The 23,498-nt window shown below is 42.1% G+C and overlaps 1 protein-coding gene across 1 annotated transcript in view; it reads right to left on the reverse strand.

The window, feature by feature from the left end:
* Positions 1 to 317: 317 nt before the first annotated feature.
* LOC112224895 (myc box-dependent-interacting protein 1) overlaps positions 318 to 23,498 on the reverse strand; it is a 31,990-nt gene continuing 8,809 nt past the window's right edge. Inside the window, exons 5-19 of the mRNA XM_042306866.1 lie at positions 20,750 to 20,845; positions 20,471 to 20,584; positions 19,946 to 20,038; positions 19,109 to 19,176; positions 18,286 to 18,361; positions 17,857 to 17,912; positions 16,766 to 16,847; positions 7,830 to 7,952; positions 6,356 to 6,451; positions 6,023 to 6,046; positions 3,666 to 4,151; positions 3,179 to 3,235; positions 2,787 to 2,861; positions 2,568 to 2,669; positions 318 to 2,303 (exon numbers count right to left, since the gene is read on the reverse strand). Of these exons, the coding sequence (XP_042162800.1) occupies positions 2,202 to 2,303; positions 2,568 to 2,669; positions 2,787 to 2,861; positions 3,179 to 3,235; positions 3,666 to 4,151; positions 6,023 to 6,046; positions 6,356 to 6,451; positions 7,830 to 7,952; positions 16,766 to 16,847; positions 17,857 to 17,912; positions 18,286 to 18,361; positions 19,109 to 19,176; positions 19,946 to 20,038; positions 20,471 to 20,584; positions 20,750 to 20,845 (1,650 nt within the window). The 3' untranslated portion in view covers positions 318 to 2,201. The remainder of the gene's footprint in view (positions 2,304 to 2,567; positions 2,670 to 2,786; positions 2,862 to 3,178; positions 3,236 to 3,665; positions 4,152 to 6,022; positions 6,047 to 6,355; positions 6,452 to 7,829; positions 7,953 to 16,765; positions 16,848 to 17,856; positions 17,913 to 18,285; positions 18,362 to 19,108; positions 19,177 to 19,945; positions 20,039 to 20,470; positions 20,585 to 20,749; positions 20,846 to 23,498) is intronic.

Here is a 23,498-nt window from a genome sequence, read left to right on the forward strand (position 1 = left end):
GACAAGGTAATCATCTGTTGTTCTGACCCTGAACAAGGCACTTAACCCACTGTTCCCTGGTAAGCCGTCATTGTAAATAAGAATTGTTCTTAACTGACTTGCCTAGTTAAATACAACATTTTAAAATATTAAAATCTTGAGCCAAATTGTCACGCTGACCAGCTAGTCTGTCACAAAACACCACATAAAAACACCCATAACCATAAAAACACCCATAATGCACTATTGAAAGGGAACGTTGATGACGGTCGGGGAAAACGAAGGGAACAAGAAAGTAATTAACCCGGAAACACAGTATTAAAGAATAAAGAGACAAGTTGAGCTTCTAAATATCTGTTTATTACTATCGGTCTCCAATAGTAATCAGAAGGAACAAGGTCTTGTCTTTTAAATGAGTTCCTACAAAGAGGAATTGCTCCTATAATACACGACACATGGAATTCATTTGGCATGCTCCTTGACACATTTACTCACATACACAGATATGATTAATATGTTTGTCACGGCTTGTTAAAATACACTAAATATACACGATAAATACACGATGATAATAACACCAGCAGCAACAAAAAAAACAGAAAGTCTTTAAATATGACTGAGTAGAATTGGTCTCTCCTGAGTCCTTAATCAAATCAGAATGACTCCTGTAAAATTGTCTTATCCAATCACCACACGGGAGGAAGTGAAAGCAATGATTATAGCGCATAAATAAATTGAGAGGTACAGCTGAAAGGAGGGACAAAAGTTCTCTGTATGAAAAGGACACACACACATTCGCGGATTCACGTACGTACACAAACACTCCCACATACACTACCAAGTTACGGCATCATTTCAGCAGGTCATGTCAGTTTGGGAACCTAGATGACAGAGGTCACACTGCACTGGGGCATGGCATACGCAGAATACAACAACATCTCTATGATATTATTAACATTTCCGAGTTGACAATTTCCCTATCAAACATGATCATTGCTCCGACTGCATACAAAAAATGAATAGTTTTTTATTCTGAAGGATGAATAATCTGGACCATAAAACTACCAGTCTCACCAACCACAGAAGGATCAGAGTTACTTAACATCAAGAGAAAAAAAAAACATAACACACATTTCTCAAAATAAACTGCATATCCCTCTCAGTGTACATGGACTTAGATCTATATTGTTACACCTTCAGGAACCAAAACACAACCATATTTAGTCCCCTTACACAGATAGTCTGCTTCCTTAATATATTAAGGGTTAAATGATGCAGGAATGTAGAGTTAAGTTCAGGTGACAATTACACACAGTATAGAACAGGGCGAGGGTTAGTTAGTCTCTTCAGGAAAGAATCATCACAACACCTGGCAACCCGGAATCATCACAACACCTGGTAACCTGGAATCATCACAACACCTTGGTTACCCGGAATCATCACAACACCTTGGTTACCCGGAATCATCACAACACCTGGCAACCCGGAATCATCACAACACCTGGCAACCCGGTATCATCACAACATCTGGTAACCCGGAATCATCACAACACCTGGCAACCTTGACACAAACATACTTTAGTAGGTGAAGGGGTTGAGGAGAAAGCCAACGAGTCATACAAAAAGGTCTAAGGTCTCTTAGGGCTGGTATTATGGTGTGATGCCTCAGCCACTAGAGGAGTTTCTCTGAGAGGTTACGCCCTCTGTAAAGCCCTAAGGGTCATCTTCAATGTCTTTTCTGTCTGATTGTGTTGGAAAAAGATGATAAAGAACACTAGATAAACTCCTTTGTAAAACACCTCTTGAAAGTATGTACGTATACTGAAACATATTTCTGTTTTATGGCGATTTAAAACAAGTGCAAGTCAACTGATATGCCACAATCTGACCCTATAGCCTCAGTAGCCCCCCAAAAAAAAAAAATACTTCTAACCAGCATGTACACATTGCTAGACATGGATACAGAAGAGACAGCTGACGATGCAGTGCTGTTTCTCATGCCGATACCTACAGTGTCACGCTGGCACAAACCCAGAGGTTAGGAAAGGGAAGGGAGGATGGCACAGGGAATTGGGTCAGAGAGAGACAGAAAATAATAATCTGGTGGAGAGAGAGGAGAAGAGAAGAGAAGAGGAGAGGAGAGGAGAGGAGGGAGGGAAGAGAATAAAGGATCTTGTGGACGAGAGAGAAGTCAGAGGAGAATAAATATGGCGTCTCCTCTCTCACAGCCTGGAGGTGAAGTTCTCGGGGAACACCCCTTTGAGCGAGCTCTGTTTATTCTGGATCCAGTCTTCCTGCTTCATCCCCATCAGCCAGCCCTCGTCCTGAAACAAACACATCATGTGGATTAAGAGGAACCCAAAGCACACCGTTTTGTAATGTAGCTAAGGACATGAGATAGACACGTATTTTGTACATCAAAGCTGCCTCACACTACAGAAACGGTCCTATGAGCCCGTTCTGGCAAAAAAAAGGCTATTAAATGTAGTTAATTCTTCTATTGTTGGAAGAATTGTGTACAAATAAAGACAGGAATTTGATAAAGCACAAACAGAATGTACTATCAGGCTATGACTAAGAACACTGACCTGTTCTTCTGGGTTGTCGAAGGCCACAACCAGCACGATGTCTCCAGCCTTCATCTCCAGCTCATCCGAGTCATTAGCGGCATAGTCATGCATGGTGGTCACCTGAACACGATGAAGAAAATAGTACAATTCAGTTTCAAATGATTTCCTACTTGGAAATAATAGATACATATTACACAACGTAGAATTTATTCACATATCATCATCATCCCCACTCACTTTGAAGAGGAATCCTGGAGGCATTTCTACCGCCTCTGAATCCCCGTTGGTTGCTGCTGCTGCCACAACAGGGGTCTGTGATAAAAGAAGTCACAAAAATAAGTCAACCAACCAATCAACCAATCAACCAACCAATCAACCAATCAATCAATCAATCAATCAACCAACCAACAAACCAATCAACCAACCCACACAACCAACCAATCAACCAATCAATCAATCAAACAACCAATCAACCAACCAACCAACCACCCAACCAACCAACCAACCAATCAAACAACCAACCAACCAACCAATCAACCAACAAACCAACCAACCAACCAACCAACCACCAAACCAACCAACCAATCAACCAACCAATCAACCAATCAACCAACCAAGGTGCCACTTACCTCTTCTGGTGCTGCGGCTGCAGGTGTAGGGGCTGCAGGAGTCGTAAGTGTGTCAGCCTGTTAGAGACGGAGAGAAGAAGAACTATTACACATACAGCACATCATGATGTCACTAGAAATGCACCCCCAGTCTATAAAGTATCCCCTGTTACAACCAGGCCGTGTTTTCCGGACTGAAAGACTACGATACATTTCATTTTGAAGGGATCCGGAGAAACAAAGACCCTCTTTCTATATTTCATCTCTTTATTTATTCAGGAAGTCCCATTGTGGTCAGAATACCTATTTTTCAAAGGACACCTGGCACTGCCTACTACTACTTGGAAGAACCAGACAGAACCAGAGAGAACCAGAGAGAACCAGAGAGCTCCACCATCATGTGTCTACAACTACAGTATCCTCCATCCTGTCCTGCTAGACCACCAGACCAGTGTTGTAGCCGATGCATCCACCCAGCTCCAGATGCATCCTACTCTTTTCATCGTACCTGGGGCACCCCCTCCTCATCATCATCCCAGCCAGCAGCCTCAGACTCGGCCACGGCAGCGGTAGCAGTGGCATCAGCAACACCATCATCCCCCCAGGAGTCATCCACCCTCACAGGCAGAGAGCCATCGTCATCCCAGCCTGCTGTGGTGGCAGCTATACCGTCATCCCCACAGCCAGCAGCACGCACCGGCAGGGTACCGTCATCCCCACAGCCGGCAGCACGCACCGGCAGGGTACCGTCATCCCCCCAGCCGGCAGCACGCACCGGCAGGGTACCGTCATCCCCACAGCCAGCAGCACGCACCGGCAGGGTACCGTCATCCCCACAGCCAGCAGCACGCACCGGCAGGGTACCGTCGTCATCCCAGCCGGCAGCACGCACCGGCAGGGTACCGTCATCATCCCAGCCAGCAGCACGCACTGGCAGGGTACCGTCATCATCCCAGCCCTGGGGCTCCTCTGGTGGAGCAGGAGTTTCCTCAGGCTAGGTGGGCGAGGGGTTGGGGTGGGGCAATTAAATGGGCAGAATGGGGCATGTCCATTGGTATGAGGAACCCATTCGAAGCCATAGAGACCAGGTTTAGAGCCAGAGTTTCCATGGCAATGGGCATGGGCAAGGGGGTAGGGGCAGAGGGAAGGGGTGAGGGGTAGGGGGCAGGGGCGAGGGTTAAGAGGCGAAGGTACGGGGTGGGGGCAGTGAAATGGGGTATAATAGGCCATAGGAAGCCATAGTGACCAAGAACCGGGTCAGGCAAGGTTTCCATGGCAATGGGCCATTTATCGGGGATAATAGAAATGTAGGAAATTAATTAAAATTAATTAAATGAATGAATGAATTGATAAATAAAAAGATTGATGATTGAAACGTGGGGGATGTGGCGAAAAAGTGAAAAAACCAATTAGGAAAGATCAATTAGGTTTTCGATCGTTAGCTTTTCCAAATCAAAGAAGGCTGTTGTTATGGAGTTGGCATGATTGCGCAGACTGGTACTCAGGCTACCAGGTAACATCGTGGAAGGTCAGAGGTACAATTCCCTTTATGTTCTGCTTTACTATTTCCCCCAACAAAAACACAGAGATGTGGAGATAACAGTTTGGTTAGGACACGAAAGCAAACCGGAAAACCCTGAAATAACTATTTTGTTATTCTGTTAGTATCATGCAGTCCCTAAATTCAGCTAGACATTCCCATGGCTGTTGGATTAGCTAGACAGTCCCTTTTGGATTAGCTAGACAGTCCCTGATGGATTAGCTAGACAGTCCCATGGCTGTTGGATGAGCTAGACAGTCCCTGTTGGATCAGCTAGACAGTCCCATGGCTGTTTAATCAGCTAGACAGTCCCTGTTGGATTAGCTAGACAGTCCCATGGATGTTGGATCAGCTAGACAGTCCCTGTTGGATCAGCTAGACAGTCCCTGTTGGATCAGCTAGACAGTCTCATTACTGTTGGATCAGCTAGACAGTCCCTGATGGATCAGCTAGACAGTCCCTGATGGATCAGCTAGACAGTCCCATGACTGTTGGATTAGCTAGACAGTCCTTGTTGGATCAGCTAGACAGTCCCTGTTGGATCAACTAGACAGTCCCATGACTGTTGGCTCAGCTAGACAGTCCCATGGCTGTTGAATTAGCTAGACAGTCCCTGTTGGATCAGCTAGACAGTCCCATGGCTGTTGGATCAGCAAGACTGTCCCATGACTGTTGGATCAACTATGCAGTCCCTGTTGGATCAGCTAGGCAGTCTCATGGCTGTTGGATCAGCTAGACAGTCCCATGGCTGTTGGATCAACTATGCAGTCTCTGTTGGATCAGCTAGACAGTCCCTGTTGGATTAGCTAGACAGTCCCATGACTGTTGGATCAGCTAGACAGTCCCATGACTGTTGGATCAGCTAGACAGTCCCATGGCTGTTAGATCAGCTAGACAGTCCCTGTTGGATCAGCTAGACAGTCCCATGGCTGTTGGATCACCAAGACTGTCCCATGACTGTTGGATCAACTATGCAGTCCCTGTTGGATCAGCTAGACAGTCCCTGTTGGATCAGCTAGGCAGTCTCATGGCTGTTGGATCAGCTAGACAGTCCCATGGCTGTTGGATCAACTATCCAGTCCCTGTTGGATCAGCTAGACAGTCCCTGTTGGATTAGCTAGACAGTCCCTGTTGGATTAGCTAGACAGTCCCATGACTGTTGGATCAGCTAGACAGTCCCATGGCTGTTAGATCAGCTAGACAGTCCCTGTTGGATCAGCTAGACAGTCCATGTTGGATTAGCTAGACAGTCCCTGTTGGATCAGCTAGACAGTCCCTGATGGAGGGAATCTATGGTCAATGTAGAGTATGATGACTGTGCTTACCTCCCATGTGTCCCATGATACCGCCTTCAGCAGGAAAAAAGAGAAATAGAGAGAGAGAGAGAGAGAGAGAGAGAGACAGAGAGAGAAGCGGTAGAGAGCCTCAAACACAACAAATAAACAGAAGAAAACTTTCATGCATTTCAAAGTCATACGTCTAAACAAACAGAAACTATGAAAATGCTAACAGGTCGCAAATATACACAGTGGTAATGAATGTCTCGCCAGGCAGACTGAGCTCGCGCCAGGGTCTAAGCATGTATCAAACACGTATAGGAGCTGATAACAACTTGACTTATTGCCTGCCTGACCGTCTGCCTGAACGGGCCAACCCACCTGAGAGGCTGAGGACACGGCTGTGCCACCATGACTTGGTGCAGCCAGGATGGACAGGTCCATGTCCAACAGGTTGGCCCCTGCAGGGCTGTCAAACTGACATGGGAAGGAAGGATACGATACATACAGACAGTTAACAGGAGAACGAGGGTGGGATTAGCAAGAGTCACACTTTATGTGGATAGCAGAGCTGGGTTCAAGTCAAATTCAGAAACTCAATTGGGGGATTTTGGGGGATCAATTTGGGGATTTTAAATTCATATCACTTCCTTGAAATGACTGACTTCAATTCCAAATTGACCCCAACCTTGGTGGATAGTCGCCAATAGAAGACCTACAGTATCAACCAAATATCAACTGCAACTCTGTTGGTGTGTAACAGCTTGCTTGGGTTCTGATAAGGGATGGGGTAGGTTTAGGGTAGAGTAATGGTTAGGGTAGGTTTAGGGTAGAGTAGGGGTAGGTTTAGTGTAGAGTATGGGTTAGGGTAGGCTTAGGGTAGAGTAGGGGTAGGTTTAGTGTAGAGTACGGGTTAGGGTAGGTTTAGGGTAGAGTAGGGGTTAGGGTAGGTTTAGGGTAGAGTAGGGGTTTTAGGGTAGGTTTAGGGTAGAGTAGGGTTAGGTAGGTTTAGGGTGGTAGTAGGGGTTAGGGTAGGTTTAGGGTAGAGTAGGGGTTAGGGTAGGTTTAGGGTAGAGTAAGGGTTAGGGTAGGTTTAGGGTAGAGTAAGGGTTAGGGTAGGTTTAGGGTAGAGTAGGGGTTAGGGTAGGTTTAGGGTAGAGTAGGGGTTAGGGTAGGTTTAGGGTAGAGTAAGGGTTAGGGTAGGTTTAGGGTAGAGTAAGGGTTAGGGTGGGTTTAGGGTAGAGTAGGGGTTAGGGTAGGTTTAGGATAGAGTAGGGGTAGGTTTAGGGTAGAGTAGGGGTTGGGGTAGGTTTATGGTAGAGTAAGGGTTAGGGTAGGTTTATGGTAGAGTAGGGGTTAGGGTAGGTTTAGGGTAGAGTAGGGGTTAGGGTACATTCAGGGTAGAGAAGGGTTAGGGTAGGTTTAGTGTAGAGTAAGGTTTAGGGTAGAGTAGGGGTTAGGGTAGGTTTAGGGTAGAGTAATGGTTGGGGTAGGTTTAGGGTAGAGTAGGGGTTAGGGTAGGTTTAGGGTAGAGTAAGGGTTAGGGTAGGTTTAGGGTAGAGTAGGGGTAGGTTTAGGGTAGAGTAAGGGTGAGGGTAGGTTTAGGGTAGAGTAGGGGTATGTTTAGTGTAGAGTACGGGTTAGGGTAGAGTACGGGTTAGGGTAGGTTTAGGGTAGAGTAGGGGTAGGTTTAGTGTAGAGTACGGGTTAGGGTAGGTTCAGTGTAGAGTACGGGTTAGGGTAGGTTTAGGGTAGAGTAGGGGTAGGTTTAGTGTAGAGTATGGGTTAGGGTAGAGTAAGGGTTAGGGTAATGAGTTAGGCATGACGTGATAAAGGAAAAGAGAACAGGCTGTACCTGTGTTGGGGACGTAACACTGATGTTAGGAGCAGCAGCAGCATCAAACAGGTTAATGATGTTTTCTGGTTTCATGTCCCGACAGGGGCTGGATTCAGGCCGCGGCGGCATCGCTGGTCTCAGCTAAACAACGTAAGGGACAGAGAGAAAGACAGGTAAAGACAAGGGTCACATGGCATACATTGAAACGTGTGCCTTTCTGCTGGCTTACTTTTGCAAAATAACTATGAATTAATGCAATTCAAATTCAAATAATTGTCAACAGATAACATCACATTAAGGTGTGGAGTGTTCACGTTCACTATATAATCAATACAATGAGCTTGTCTGACCACCACACTTACTACTGCCAACTTCAAATGTCTGAATCTCCTAAAAGGGCCACAAGACGGCATTTCAACGTTTCATCACTACAAAATCTTACTTTCTGTGATCAATTTGAAATAGAACTAAATAGGTTCATAATGATCAATAAAAAAAATCTGATTCGATCAAAGGTTTTATCAACAAACATTATTTTCAGATAAGGTTTTTATTTATTTATTTTACCTTTATTTAACTAGGCAAGTCAGTTCAGTAGTTAGTCAAAGTCAAGACAGAACCTAATTTATTGATAAGACAGAGAGCAGAATTTGCCAATCCATCGAGTAAGACTCAACCATTACCTCCATGGAAATCGTCCCAGTTGTTTACTGGCCAACAAGCTACGCAGTAATGATCAATTAGCTGTAATGATCAATAAGCTGATATATTAACTATTGTATCTGAAACAGGGGGAATTACTATCAGAACCCCAATTAATCAATCACTGTATTACAAGGAACAATAGCAGGTCTATTTCTTTAATCAATAAAATGAACTTGTCTGACCACCACACTTACTACTGCCAACTTCAAATTTCTGAACCCCAATTAATCAATCAAAGATTATCCTGCTTCTATAAAGAACTGTACACCTCTGACTGTAAATCATAAAATAATTAATTCCATCAACGGGACAGTTGTAAATCATGCAGCGCCATGTGTCACGATCGCAGATTTTAGAGAAACAACAAATGTCGGTACATATAAGTGTCTTATAACGGCTGAAAGCTTAAATTATTGTTAATATAACTGCACCTGTCCAATTTACAGTAGCTATTACTGCGAAAAAAATGCCACGCTATTGTTTGAGGAGAGCTCCTAACAACAAAACACTTTTATCACTGTGATAGGTTTGATAAATTCACCTCTCACATTCTGTTTTGTTAGATAAAATCAATTTCATATCCTAAAAAGATCCATATAGCATGCACGATCTGTTTTGTATTTCCACTCATTCAATTTGCAAAGAAAGGAATCTGTGAAAATCTCACCCTAAACGTTGTTTGAACGAGTCAAATCACGTTCGTATCTATTCCTCAGAGATCCTAGAAGGTAACACGACTTAATTATTTCATTAGGGGTGTAGTATATCCTATAGGACACCATATTTGGTTAGAGAGCGATGCCTTCATAGCGCGGGCAGCCATCACTTGAACAACTGTATCTTTGTCAAATAAGCACCAATTATGAAGTTATGAAAACTGGTTGTTTTGCAAGTATTGAACTTATAATATGGCTACTACCACTTGGAAAGCTAAATCAAAGTCCAAGTATACAGATTTGATGATATTCTTGCCGAAAAATGGAATATGAATGTGAATGTCTTCTTCACGATTTGCCCAAATATACCTGGGGACTTCACACTAAAAGTGTTGTTGTTCACTCATTTTTTAAGTTATCCATCTGAAACTTTTGCATATACACGGCTGCCATTTTGCGGACACTAGCGGAATTACAACCAGAGTGACGGCTTTAACTATGACCATTCTCTTGCATTTCAAAGATGATGGTAGAAAAAGACCAGTTGGTTTTTTCTTTGTATTTTCTTCTACCAGATCTAATGTGTTATATTCTCCTACATTCAATTCACATTTCCACAAACTTCAAAGTGTTTCCTTTCAAATGGTACCAAGAATATGCATGACTCCCCGTACCTGCTTCTCTACTCCAGCGTCGGACCTTACAATATGCCAATCCCTCAGCCTTGGTTATAACAGGCAATATCTGCTCTGCTCCATTCATAATCAATAAAAGCAGCAGACAAGGCGATCCAAATTCTCCTTTGCTATTCTTATTATCCATGGAACCCCTGGCACCAGGCAATTTGTCAATCAAAGGAAATAACACAGATTTACCTCAAATCTAGTGATCACATCATCTCATTATATACAGAGGACATTTTACTATATCTAGACAATGTATCTCCAATCACTCCCAAATGCATTGAAGACCATACATAAATTCAGATTCATCTCAATGTCACTTAGTCACTTCACAAATTATTTCGACTAACCTGTCAATTTGCACATTGACTCGGTACAGGTACCCCCTGTATATTGCCTCGTTTCGTTATGTACATTTATTGTGTTAATTTTTTATTGATTAGATTTTTTTTACTTTAGTTTATTTAGTCAATATTTTCTTAACTCTATTTCTAGAACTGCATTGTTGGTTAAGGGCTTGTACACAGATAATATTACCTTCTATATTAAGTGAATAGGCAGTAGAGTTGTTTCCATGTGTGTAAATTGAGTAAATTATAGTTTGTAGAGTTAAATAGAAACACTGAATAGTGTAGAAATAACTCTGCAACAAGAGTAATTTTTACTCTATTTAGACTGGGACTAAATGTTATATTTTGTAGAGTATAATTGTCTTCAATTTGAGTCAAATTTACTCAGACACATTTACTGTGTAGGTAAGCTTTTCACGGTATGTTCTACACCTGTTGTATTCTGATAATGTGACATATACAATTGATTTGATTTGTATTTCTAAAATGAATCAAAGCACATCAAACCTACTGCCTCTCAAGACGCCGATGGAGGACTCTGTCTCTACTTATGGAAACCCTTTTTTTCCCCAATTTAAAACATTTGGGAGTAGATATATTTCCTTCCTCAGATAACACCATTGCCAGAAACTTTAACAGAACGCTCAAATGAACAGAATGCTCTAACTAACAGAACCCTCAAATAAACAGAATGCTCTAACTAACAGAACCCTCAAATTAACAGAATGCTCTAACTAACAGAACCCTCAAATGAAATGCTCTAACTAACAGAACCCTCAAATAAACAGAATGCTCTAACTAACAGAACGCTCTAACTAACAGAACCCTCAAATAAACAGAATGCTCTAACTAACAGAACCCTCAAATAAACAGAATGCTCTAACTAACAGAACCCTCAAATGAACAGAATGCTCTAACTAACAGAACCCTCAAATGAACAGAATGCTCTAACTAACAGAACGCTCAAATGAACAGAATGCTCTAACTAACAGAACCCTCAAATGAACAGAATGCTCTAACTAACAGAACCCTCAAATGAACAGAATGCTCTAACTAACAGAACCCTCAAATGAACAGAATGCTCTAACTAACAGAACCCTCAAATGAACAGAATGCTCTAACTAACAGAACCCTCAAATAAACAGAATGCTCTAACTCACAGAACCCTCAAATTAATAACAGAACGCTCAAATTAATAACAGAACGCTCAAATGAACAGAACGCTCAAATGAACAGAACGCTCAAATGAACAGAACGCTCAAATGAACAGAACGCTCAAATGAACAGAATGTTCTAACTAACAGAACGTTCTAACTAATAACAGAACGCTCTAATTAATAACAGAACGCTCAAATTAACAGAACGCTCAAATTAACAGAACGCTCAAATTAACAGAACGCTCAAATTAACAGAACGCTCAAATTAACAGAACGCTCAAATTAACAGAACGCTCAAATGAACAGAACGCTCAAATGAACAGAACGCTCAAATGAACAGAATGCTCAAATGAACAGAATGCTCAAACTAACAGAACGCTCAAATGAACAGAACGCTCAAATGAACAGAATGCTCTAACTAACAGAATGCTCAAATTAATAACAGAATGCTCAAATTAATAACAGAACGCTCAAATTAATAACAGAACGCTCAAATTAATAACAGAACGCTCAAATTAATAACAGAACGCTCAAATTAATAACAGAACGCTCAAATTAACAGAACCCTCAAATTAACGGAACGCTCAAATTAACAGAACGCTCAAATTAACAGAACGCTCAAATTAAAAGAATGCTCAAATTAACAGAACGCTCAAATGAACAGAATGCTCTAACTAACAGAACGCTCAAATTAACAGAACGCTCTAATTAACAGAACGCTCTAATTAACAGAACGCTCAAATTAATAACAGAACGCTCAAATTAACAGAACGCTCAAATTAACAGAACGCTCAAATTAACAGAGCGCTCTAATTAACAGAGCGCTCTAATTAACAGAACGCTCAAATTAATAACAGAACGCTCAAATTAATAACACGCTCTAATTAACAGAACGCTGTAATTAACAGAACGCTCAAATTAATAACAGAACGCTCAAATTAATAACAGAACGCTCAAATTAACAGAACGCTCAAATTAACAGAACGCTCAAATTAACAGAATGCTCAAACTAACAGAACGCTCAAACTAATAACAGAACGCTCAAATTAATAACAGAACGCTCAAATTAATAACAGAACGCTCAAATTAATAACAGAACGCTCAAATTAACAGAACGCTCAAATTAATAATAGAACGCTCAAATTAACAGAACGCTCTAATTAACAAAACGCTCAAATTAATAATAGAATGCTCAAATTAATAACAGAACGCTCAAATTAATAACAGAACGCTCAAATTAATAACAGAACGCTCAAATTAATAACAGAACGCTCAAATTAACAGAACGCTCAAATTAATAATAGAATGCTCAAATTAACAGAACGCTCTAATTAACAAAACGCTCAAATTAACAGAACGCTCAAATTAACAGAACGCTCAAATTAACAGAACGCTCAAATGAACAGAATGCTCAAATTAACAGAACGCTCAAATGAACTGAACGCTCAAATTAACAGAACGCTCAAATTAACAGAATGCTCAAATGAACAGAATGCTCTAACTAACAGAACGCTCAAATTAACAGAACGCTCAAATTAATAACAGAACGCTCAAATTAACAGAACGCTCACATTAACAGAACGCTCAAATGAACAGAACGCTCAAATTAACAGAACGCTCAAATTAACAGAACGCTCAAATGAACAGAACGCTCTAACTAACAGAACGCTCAAATTAACAGAACGCTCAAATTAATAACAGAACGCTCACATTAACAGAACGCTCAAATTAACAGAACGCTCAAATTAATAACAGAACGCTCAAATTAACAGAACGCTCAAATTAATAACAGAACGCTCAAATTAACAGAACGCTCAAATTAACAGAACGCTCAAATGAACAGAACGCTCTAACTAACAGAACGCTCACATTAACAGAACGCTCAAATTAATAACAGAACGCTCAAATTAATAACAGAAGGCTCAAATTAATAACAGAACGCTCAAATTAACAGAAGGCTCAAATTAATAACAGAAGGCTCAAATTAATAACAGAACGCTCAAATTAACAGAAGGCTCAAATTAATAACAGAAGGCTCAAATTAATAACAGAACGCTCAAATTAACAGAAGGCTCAAATTAATAACAGAAGGCTCAAATTAATAACAGAACGCTCAAATTAATAACAGAACGCTCAAATTAATAACAGAACGCTCAAATTAACAGAACGCTCAAATTAACAGAACGCTCAAATTAACAGAACGCTCAAATTAACAGAACGCTCAAATTAACAGAACGCTCAAATTAACAGAATGCTCAAAATAACAGAACGCTCAAATTAACAGAACGCTCAAATTGTCACGCCCTGACCTTAGAGAGCCTTTTTATTTCTCTATTTGGTTAGGTCAGAGTGTGATTTGGAGTGGGCATTCTAGTTTTTCTATTTCTTTGTTGGCTAGGTATGGTTCCCAATCAGAGGCAGCTGTCTATCGTTGTCTCTGATTGGGTATCATACTTAGGCAGCCCTTTTTCCCACCTTAGATTGTGGGATCTTGTTTGTGTGTAGTTGCTTTCTGCACTGCATGTAGCTTTACGTTCAATTTTTTTTGTATTTTGTTGTTTTTTCGATGTCATTTCAATAAAAGTTAAATGTATGCCTAGCACGCTGCACCTTGGTCCAATCCATTTCTAAATGAACGTGAAACAAATTAACAGAACGCTCAAATGAACAGATCGCTCAAATTAACAGAACGCTCAAATGAACAGAACGCTCAAATGAATAGAATGCTCAAATGAACAGAATGCTCAAATGAACAGAATGCTCAAATGAACAGAATGCTCAAATGAACAGAATGCTCAAATTAACAGAATGCTCAAATTAACAGAACGCTCAAATGAACAGAACGCTCAAATGAACAGAATGCTCAAATGAACAGAATGCTCAAATGAACAGAATGCTCAAATTAACAGAATGCTCAAATGAACAGAACGCTCAAATGAACAGAATGCTCAAATGAACAGAATGCTCAAATGAACAGAACGCTCAAATGAACAGAATGCTCAAATGAACAGAATGCTCAAATGAACAGAATGCTCAAATGAACAGAACGCTCAAATGAATAGAATGCTCAAATGAACAGAATGCTCAAATGAACAGAATGCTCAAATGAACAGAATGCTCAAATGAACAGAATGCTCAAATTAACAGAATGCTCAAATTAACAGAACGCTCAAATGAACAGAACGCTCAAATGAACAGAATGCTCAAATGAACAGAATGCTCAAATGAACAGAATGCTCAAATGAACAGAACGCTCAAATGAACAGAACGCTCAAATGAACAGAACGCTCAAATGAATAGAATGCTCAAATGAACAGAATGCTCAAATGAACAGAATGCTCAAATGAACAGAATGCTCAAATGAACAGAATGCTCAAATTAACAGAATGCTCAAATTAACAGAACGCTCAAATGAACAGAACGCTCAAATGAACAGAATGCTCAAATGAACAGAATGCTCAAATGAACAGAATGCTCAAATTAACAGAATGCTCAAATTAACAGAACGCTCAAATGACCAGAACACTCAAACTGTTTTATTTATTAAAAAACCTTAACTTAAATTTGACGTTTGGAGAAACGTGGAGGAACGACTAATTCTGCAGTAGGACTGTGAGAGCTTGCTGTAAAGCGTTACCAAAATTCTGAATGAGAGCATGTCAGTATCTCCCTCTCCCTTAGAGTTGGTCACAGACTAGATGGAGCCAGTATTGCTCCCAGGAGACATCTGCAGACGAGGTGGAAATCTGTTGTCTGTTCTTTCTTAATATAAACACGTGTGTGTGTGTGTGTGTGTGTGTGTGTGTGTGTGTGTGTGTGTGTGTGTGTGTGTGTGTGTGTGTGTGTGTGTGTGTGTGTGTGTGTGTGTGTGTGTGTGTGTGTGTGTGTGTGTGTGTGTGTGTGTGTGTGTGTGTGTGTGTGTGTGTGTGTGTGTGCCTTTAAATACATTGACAAACTCCCCCGGAAACTTGCAGCAACAGCGTCTGTGTGCAACAAAAATAAATAACATTGACTGAAACCTTAAATCGATCTCAGTTCCATTGTCCGGGGCCAAGTTAACCTCCCTTTTCATCTAAGAGGATCAGAACCAGTGAGTCTTGGTTGGCTCGTGTTTACGAGGACTCATGGCTTTCGACCTTCGACCTTCGCCTCTCCCGAGTCCGTACGGGAGTTTCAGCGATGAGACAAGACTGTAACTACCAATTTGATCGAAATTTGCGGAGAAAAAAAAAAGAGAAGAAACAAAATATAGAGGATCATGTTGTTAAACTACGAGTTTGACCAAATCCCCTTATTTAGGGGAGAAATTTGGTTTAAAATATATTTATATAATAATAATTTTACTCCAAAATAAATGTAAAATAAACTGACTCTGACACCATCTAAAGTATAATTTCCACCTCCAGAAATGAGCCATCAAAACATATTGGTAAAAATGATGTTAAAATGATTTTAACATATTGGACTATGTACTGTGCGGTCTATATTATCAGATGTTTACTATTATTAGCAAACAGCATGATCACCTGTAACCCAACTGATGAAGCATTGTGGCTAGATCATGTACATAGGCTAAAGCATTGGGTTTGTTCATCTACCGAATTGGACACAACATTCTGATTGCTCTTATTATTAATTATTATTATTTGACTATAACTATAAATAATGACTAATTATTATTCACTCAACAAAATAAATAGGTTAACTATTCTACTATAGAGTTGTCTGGTTTAGTTTTAACACCAAGGAAGGTTCCATCCTGAGTGATAACGTAGAGGCTTTGAATTCCTTTACCAGCAGCTACAGTAGACTACAACCTACAGTCTGAGCTGAGCACCACATAGACTATTACAGTAGACTACAACCTACAGTCTGAGCTGAGCACCACATAGACTATTACAGTAGACTACAACCTACAGTCTGAGCTGAGCACCACATAGACTATTACAGTAGACTACAACCTACAGTCTGAGCTGAGCACCACATAGACTATTACAGTCCATTCATCTGAACATCGGCATGTCAGCAACAATCACTGTTGTTCACTGCACAAAGTTTAATAGAGAAAATTAAATAATTGAGAATATATTTATTTGAGAATGTATTTATTTAGGAATACATTTATTTGGGAATATATTTATTTAGGAATACATTTATTTGGGAATATATTTAATATATTTATTTCGTAGAACAGACATGCTTCACTATTAGGCTATGTCATTCCAGCCCCAGTGTGTGTGTGTGTGTGTGTGTGTGTGTGTGTGTATGTGTGTGTGTCTGTGTGTGTGTGTTTGTATGTGTGTGTGTCTGTGTGTGTGTGCGTCTGTGCGTGTCTGTGTGTGTCTGTGTGTCTGTGTGTGTGTGTGTGTGTGTGTGTGTGTGTGTGTGTGTGTACTACAGTACCTTAGAGGGGGACTTAGGGATGGGTGGCGGTCCGCCTGGACTCAGAGTGTGATTGGCTGGATCTGCTCCTCTGGGGAGCTCACTAGAGAAGAGAGGGAAGTAGACAGAGAGAGAGAGGGGAGAGAGAGGGGGAAGACAGCGAGAGGGGGAAGAGAGAGAGAGGGGGACGAGAGAGGGGAAGAGAGAGAGAGGGGGAAGAGAGAGGGGGAGAGAGAGAGGGGATAACAGAGAGAAGGGGGAGAGAGGGGGAAGACAGAGAGAGGGGGGAAAGAGAGAGAGGGGGGAAGAGAGAGAGAGAGGGGGAGAGAGGGGGAAGACAGAGAGAGGGGGAAGAGAGAGAGAGGGGGGAAGAGAGAGAGAGAGAGGGGGAGAGAGGGGGGAAGACAGAGAGAGGGGGGGAAGAGAGAGAGAGGGAGAGAGAGGGGGAGAGAGAGAGGGGGTATAGTACAGAATGGAACGTGCCTGTTAGGTTATAGCGAACAGTGAAGGCAGACTGACAGTCTATACAACTGCAGATACTCTAAAGCAGTGTATATCTCCTCCACCAACAGGGCTCTGTCAAAGCAGTTACCTCAGCCAGTTCGACTTATTTGACACATTCTAGTACAACCTGATTCAACTGTTCAACTAAATCACCAAGACCTTCGTTAGTTGAATCATACGGGCTAGTTCTGGAATACATCCACCGAGTGAAACAAGGGGTAGCCTAAAGTGCCAGAGTCTGTTTGTGCCATCATGCCATCATGCCAACTCCTCGTCACTCATTGTCATGCCATGTTTGGAGTTGGCAAGAGCACACACAAAAAAAGATGTGGAACGAGGGGGAACTTGAGGAGCGGTTTGGGACTCTAAAAGACTCTATGTTTACCATGTGATTAACAGTAACAACCCACCAAGCAGCACTGATCTCAGACACGGAACCAGAGACAGAGGACAGACAAACACATTAGTTTAGTCAGACAGGGCTTCTGCCTTGGTTACCTCCTCTGAGCTCGCAACGACGTCGGTGCATCGCTGTTACCTGTTCATATGCTCATCTTATATTATATACAAGGAAAGGTATACTATGTAATACAATGACAGAAACTCACCCAGACATGTCCTGTTTCTCCAGTTTGACAAGAATATCGTACAGATTCTGGTCGAGCTGCATACGGTGTGATTGGGAGACAGAGAGACAGAGAGAGAGAGAGAGAGAGAGAGAGAGAGAGAGAGAGAGAGAGAAGAGAAGGAGAGAGAGATAAAGAGAGGGAGAGAGAGAGAGATAAAGAGAGAGAGAGAGATAAAGAGAGGGAGAGAGAGAGATAAAGAGAGGGAGAGAGAGAGAGAGAAAGATAAAGAGGGAGAGAGAGAGAGAGATAAAGAGAGAGAGATAAAGAGAGAGAGAGAGATAAAGAGAGAGAGAGGGAGAGAGAGAGATGATAGAGAGAGAGAAGTAGAGAAGTGAGAGAAAGTAAACAATGTCTCCATATTAATTCATGGACTTGTTGGTTACATCAACATAAAGTCATCAGACTCACCTTCCCCATCTCCTTGTGGAACTTCTCCTCAAAGCCAGACATACTCTGGAAGGTGCTAATGTAGAAGCCAACTCGACTATGGAGACAGAGAGAGAGAGAGGAAGAAGAAGAAGAAGGACACAGCGAAGAAGGAGTGAGAAAGAGAGGAAAGGGGTATTTGAGAGTTTGAACAAATAATTATTGGGGTGTGTTAGTGCATAGTTAGTATTGTTTGTATTATGATGCACCTTTTGGAATGCAACAAAAACATAATTTCACTTTTTCTTCCATACTGAGATGTACCTGTTCCATAGTGAGATGTACCTGTTCCATAGTGAGATGTACCTGTTCCATAGTGAGATGTACCTGTTCCATAGTGAGATGTACCTGTTCCATAGTGAGATGTACCTGTTCCATAGTGAGATGTACCTGTTCCATTCCAGATGTACCTGTTCCATAGTGAGATGTACCTGTTCCATAGTGAGATGTACCTGTTCCATAGTGAGATGTACCTGTTCCATAGTGAGATGTACCTGTTCCATAGTGAGATGTACCTGTTCCATTCCAGATGTACCCGTTCCATAGTGAGATGTACCTGTTCCATAGTGAGATGTACCTGTTCCATTCCAGATGTACCTGTTCCATAGTGAGATGTATCTGTTCCATAGTGAGATGTACCTGTTCCATTCCAGATGTACCTGTTCCATAGTGAGATGTACCTGTTCCATTCCAGATGTACCTGTTCCATAGTGAGATGTACCTGTTCCATAGTGAGATGTACCTGTTCCATAGTGAGATGTACCTGTTCCATAGTGAGATGTACCTGTTCCATAGTGAGATGTACCTGTTCCATAGTGAGGGCAGTTCCTCCTGCAGATCTTCATTAATCTCCATTCCAACACCTTCCATGAGCTCTCCATTCCAGCTGTACCTGTTCCATCTGCCTGACACACACACACACACACACACACTCTCTCCACACACACACACACACACACACACACACACACACACACACACACACACACACACACACACACACACACACACACACACACACACACACACACACACACACACACACACACACACACACACACACACACACACACACCAACAAACACAATATCTGTCACAAGGCACATATGGTCCTTATTTTACACTTACCATTCCAATATACTGTAAAATGCCGTAAACCAGTAAACCATCTAACTACTAGCCACCTACTAACCACCTACTAACCACCTACTAATCAACTACTATCCACCTACTAGCCACCGAACTATCCAACTACTAGTCACCTACTAGCCACCTACTAACCACCTACTATCCACCTACTAGCCAACTACTAACCACCTACTATCCACCTACTAGCCACCGAACTATCCAACTACTATCCACCTACTAGCCACCGAACTATCCAACTACTAGTCACCTACTAGCCACCTACTAACCACCTACTATCCACCTACTAGCCACCTACTAACCACCTACTATCCACCTACTAGCCAACTACTAGCCAACTACTAACCACCTACTAACCAACTACTATCCACCTACTATCCACCTACTAAAGCTATAGGTCTAAAGCTATTGTAGGCAGTCTACAGACTAAAATAGAGTGTTGAGTCCCAATGACAGCAGTAGTCAACAGGGTGGTTGGGAGAGGTGATGGACCCACCTGGTTCCTGGAGAGGTTACTCTGAGCAATGTTGTGGGCTGACAGGATGCCCTGAGCCCAAACTGGTGTGGCCCTTTCCAACAGAGATGCTGGCTAGAGGTGGGAAAAGATGAAAAGATGAAGAGAGGGAGAGACAGAGAGAGAGAGAGAGAGCGAAAGAGAAGGAGAAATTAGAGAGAGAGAGAGAGAGAAAGAGAGAGAAAGAGAGAGGGGGACAGAGAGAGAGAGAGAGAGAGAGAGAGAGAGAGCGAAAGAGAGAGGGGGACAGAGAGAGAGAGAGAGAGAGAGAGAGAAAGAGAGCGAAAGAGAAGGAGAAATTAGAGAGAGAGAGAGAGAGAATGAAAGTGAAAGAGAAATGAGAGAGAGAGAGAGACCGAGAGAGAGCGAGGGAGTATTTTCAACAGATTTACACGTATTTAGTTCAGTGTAAATTACTGGCATACAGAGACAACAGATTGATATTAATTGCAGAATTACGCAGGATTAAAAGGGCTACATATCCAGTGCTGGGAGAGGTCTTGTTACCTTGGTGATCTTGATGCCCCCGTCCTTTCCTTTCTTCCCCTTATTGGTAGAAGAGTGGTTGTGTCTGGCGCTGTCGTAGTCCACAAGCTTCCTGTCACGCTTTGCAATACGAGACTGAAGAAGAAGAAGACGAGCATGCCTCATCACACACAAGTGATGAAAGCAGTTTGATGAAGGCAGCTGTACTCAAACTGTACTCAAAGCTAGTCCTCAGGAAGGGAGCACAACGATGAGGAAACTACCTTAAAGATCAGGGAACTGTCTAAGATATGATCATACCTTAATATCAGGGAACTGTCCAAGATACGTGTCCATAGATATCAAAGCATTATCCACCAGCTTCTGATGGAAGTCGGTCCACAGAACATCAGTGTCCTGCAACCCGAAACAAGGAAGTCGACATTAAATTACTGAATGGCAGCCTACCTCAAAGTAGTACAGCTGAATGGCAGCCTACCTCAAATGTGTATCGACCATTCAGCTCCTTAAATAACCCTGAAGCTACGATGTAATAGAAATTCCTAGTACTATCACTTCCACTGAGTGAGTAAAACACAAATTATTTATTTACCTCAAAGTTGTTTCTTCTCTAAGCCTTTATTTACACTAGAGAGAGAAGGATGTGGAGAACAAGGAAGGGACAAAATGAAGGACAAATAAAGCATGAATGAATGAACGAGCACAGATGATAGAAAGCATAGCAAAAGTATAGGTAGTTACTGAGAAGAACACAATGGATATGAACAGGAAGGAGGGAAACAGATGATGTCACAGAGGAGAGGGAGAGCCAAGGACATAAAGCTGCAGTTTGGGATATGGGAAGCTGTTCAACGGTAATTTCAATTAACAGGGCTGCAGTTTGGGATATGGGAAGCTGTTCAACGGTCATTTCAATTAGCAGGGCTGCAGTTTGGGATATGGGAAGCTGTTCAACGGTCATTTCAATTAGCAGGGCTGCAGTTTGGGATATGGGAAGCTGTTCAACGGTCATTTCAATTAGCAGGGCTGCAGTTTGGGATATGGGAAGCTGTTCAACGGTCATTTCAATTAGCAGGGCTGCAGTTTGGGATATGGGAAGCTGTTCAACGGTAATTTCAATTAGCAGGGCTGCAGTTTTGTTATTTTTTCGAATCCCAGAATGAGCTTTAATGCAGCTAAAATAGTAATCTTTTGGTAAGACAGACCAGAACCAGAAGCATGCTATGAAAGTTATGGTCTGATGCCAAACTTTCCTACTCAACACATATGTACAGCTCCTACTTCTGTCAAAAGAAAGCAGGGATAAAAAGGACAGTCTGAGAGAGAGAGAGAGAGAGAGAGAGAGAGAGAGACTTCTGGTCTTTCTTTAATGATTCATCCTCATTTCATTAAAACCTTACCACCAACAGTCTTGCCACCATTGCCTGTGACAGCCCCTCCCAGTTCTTCCTAACGCACCTCTCCAAGCCCGGGTACACCCCCAAAATGTTAAGCCCTTCACAACCCCACTGGGAAAGGGGGATACCTAGTCAGTTGTACAACTGAATGCCATAATCAACATCCACGTCTTCGGCACCAGGGGAGCAGCGAGTTAACTGCCTTGCTCAGGAGCAGAATGACAGATTTTTACCTTGTCAGCTCAGGGACTCGATCCAGCAACCTTTCAGTTACTGGCTCAATGCTCTAACCACTAGGCTACCTGCCGCCTCTGCAAACCCCCTGGAAGTAGAGGGGGGGCCCGATCCCTCCATGCCCCACATAACAGAGCTTTGCTCTTGCCCCAGTTCACCTTAGCTGACTCCTTCGAACACCATATCCTGCGCATCGCTGACCATCACAGAAACAAAATCTGCATACGCCGACACTGCTATGCCTGTCAACACACTCCCTGCAGTCTCCTGCGTAGGAGGCCTAGAAAAGGCTCAATGGCTAGTGTATATAACTTCTCTGATAGAGGGCATCCTTGTCTAATGCCCCACATCACCCAGACTGGCCTACTGAGCCCCCCTCCCACCTTGACCAAACATGACACCCGAGCATACAACATCTTCACACAGGCCAAAAACCTTTCTCCCGAACCCAAACACAGATATCACATTAAACAGATACTCATGATCCACTCTATCAAAAGCTTTCTCTTGGTCTAGAGAGACCAGTCCAAAGTTCACATGAGAAACTGGTACACAATATATCTGGTCCTTGTGTACTATAGGGTACAGATGGGAGTTTAGTCTGTTAGCAAGGATCTTGGCTAATATATTGTAGTCCAAACAGAGCAATGCCACAGGCCTCCAGTTCTTACGTTTATACAAGTCTCCTACCCCAACACACTCAACGCACTCATGCAACAGGCAAAAGAAGTCCAGTCCTATTATTCCCATTTTAAAACTCCACTTTGAGTCCATCGACCCCCGGTGCATGACCGGTAGACTATAGCAGTTATTAATTCAGACCCATAACCATTCAGATGGTGGTAGACTATAGCAGTTATTAATTCAGACCCATAACCATTCAGATGGTGGTAGACTATAGCAGTTATTAATTCAGACCCATAACCATTCAGATGGTGGTAGACTATAGCAGTTATTAATTCAGACCCATAACCATTCAGATGGTGGTAGACTATAGCAGTTATTAATTCAGACCCATAACCATTCAGATGGTGGTAGACTATAGCAGTTATTAATTCAGACCCATAACCATTCAGACCCATAACCATTCAGACCCATAACCATTCAGATGGTGGTAGACTATAGCAGTTATTAATTCAGACCCATAACCATTCAGATGGTGGTAGACTATAGCAGTTATTAATTCAGACCCATAACCATTCAGATGGTGGTAGACTATAGCAGTTATTAATTCAGACCCATAACCATTCAGATGGTGGTAGACTATAGCAGTTATTAATTCAGACCCATAACCATTCAGATGGTGGTAGACTATAGCAGTTATTAATTCAGACCCATAACCATTCAGACCCATAACCATTCAGACCCATAACCATTCAGATGGTGGTAGACTATAGCAGTTATTAATTCAGACCCAT

Source organism: Oncorhynchus tshawytscha, linkage group LG26 (assembly GCF_018296145.1).
Source record: "Oncorhynchus tshawytscha isolate Ot180627B linkage group LG26, Otsh_v2.0, whole genome shotgun sequence".
Classification (NCBI taxonomy): Eukaryota; Metazoa; Chordata; class Actinopteri; order Salmoniformes; family Salmonidae; genus Oncorhynchus; species Oncorhynchus tshawytscha.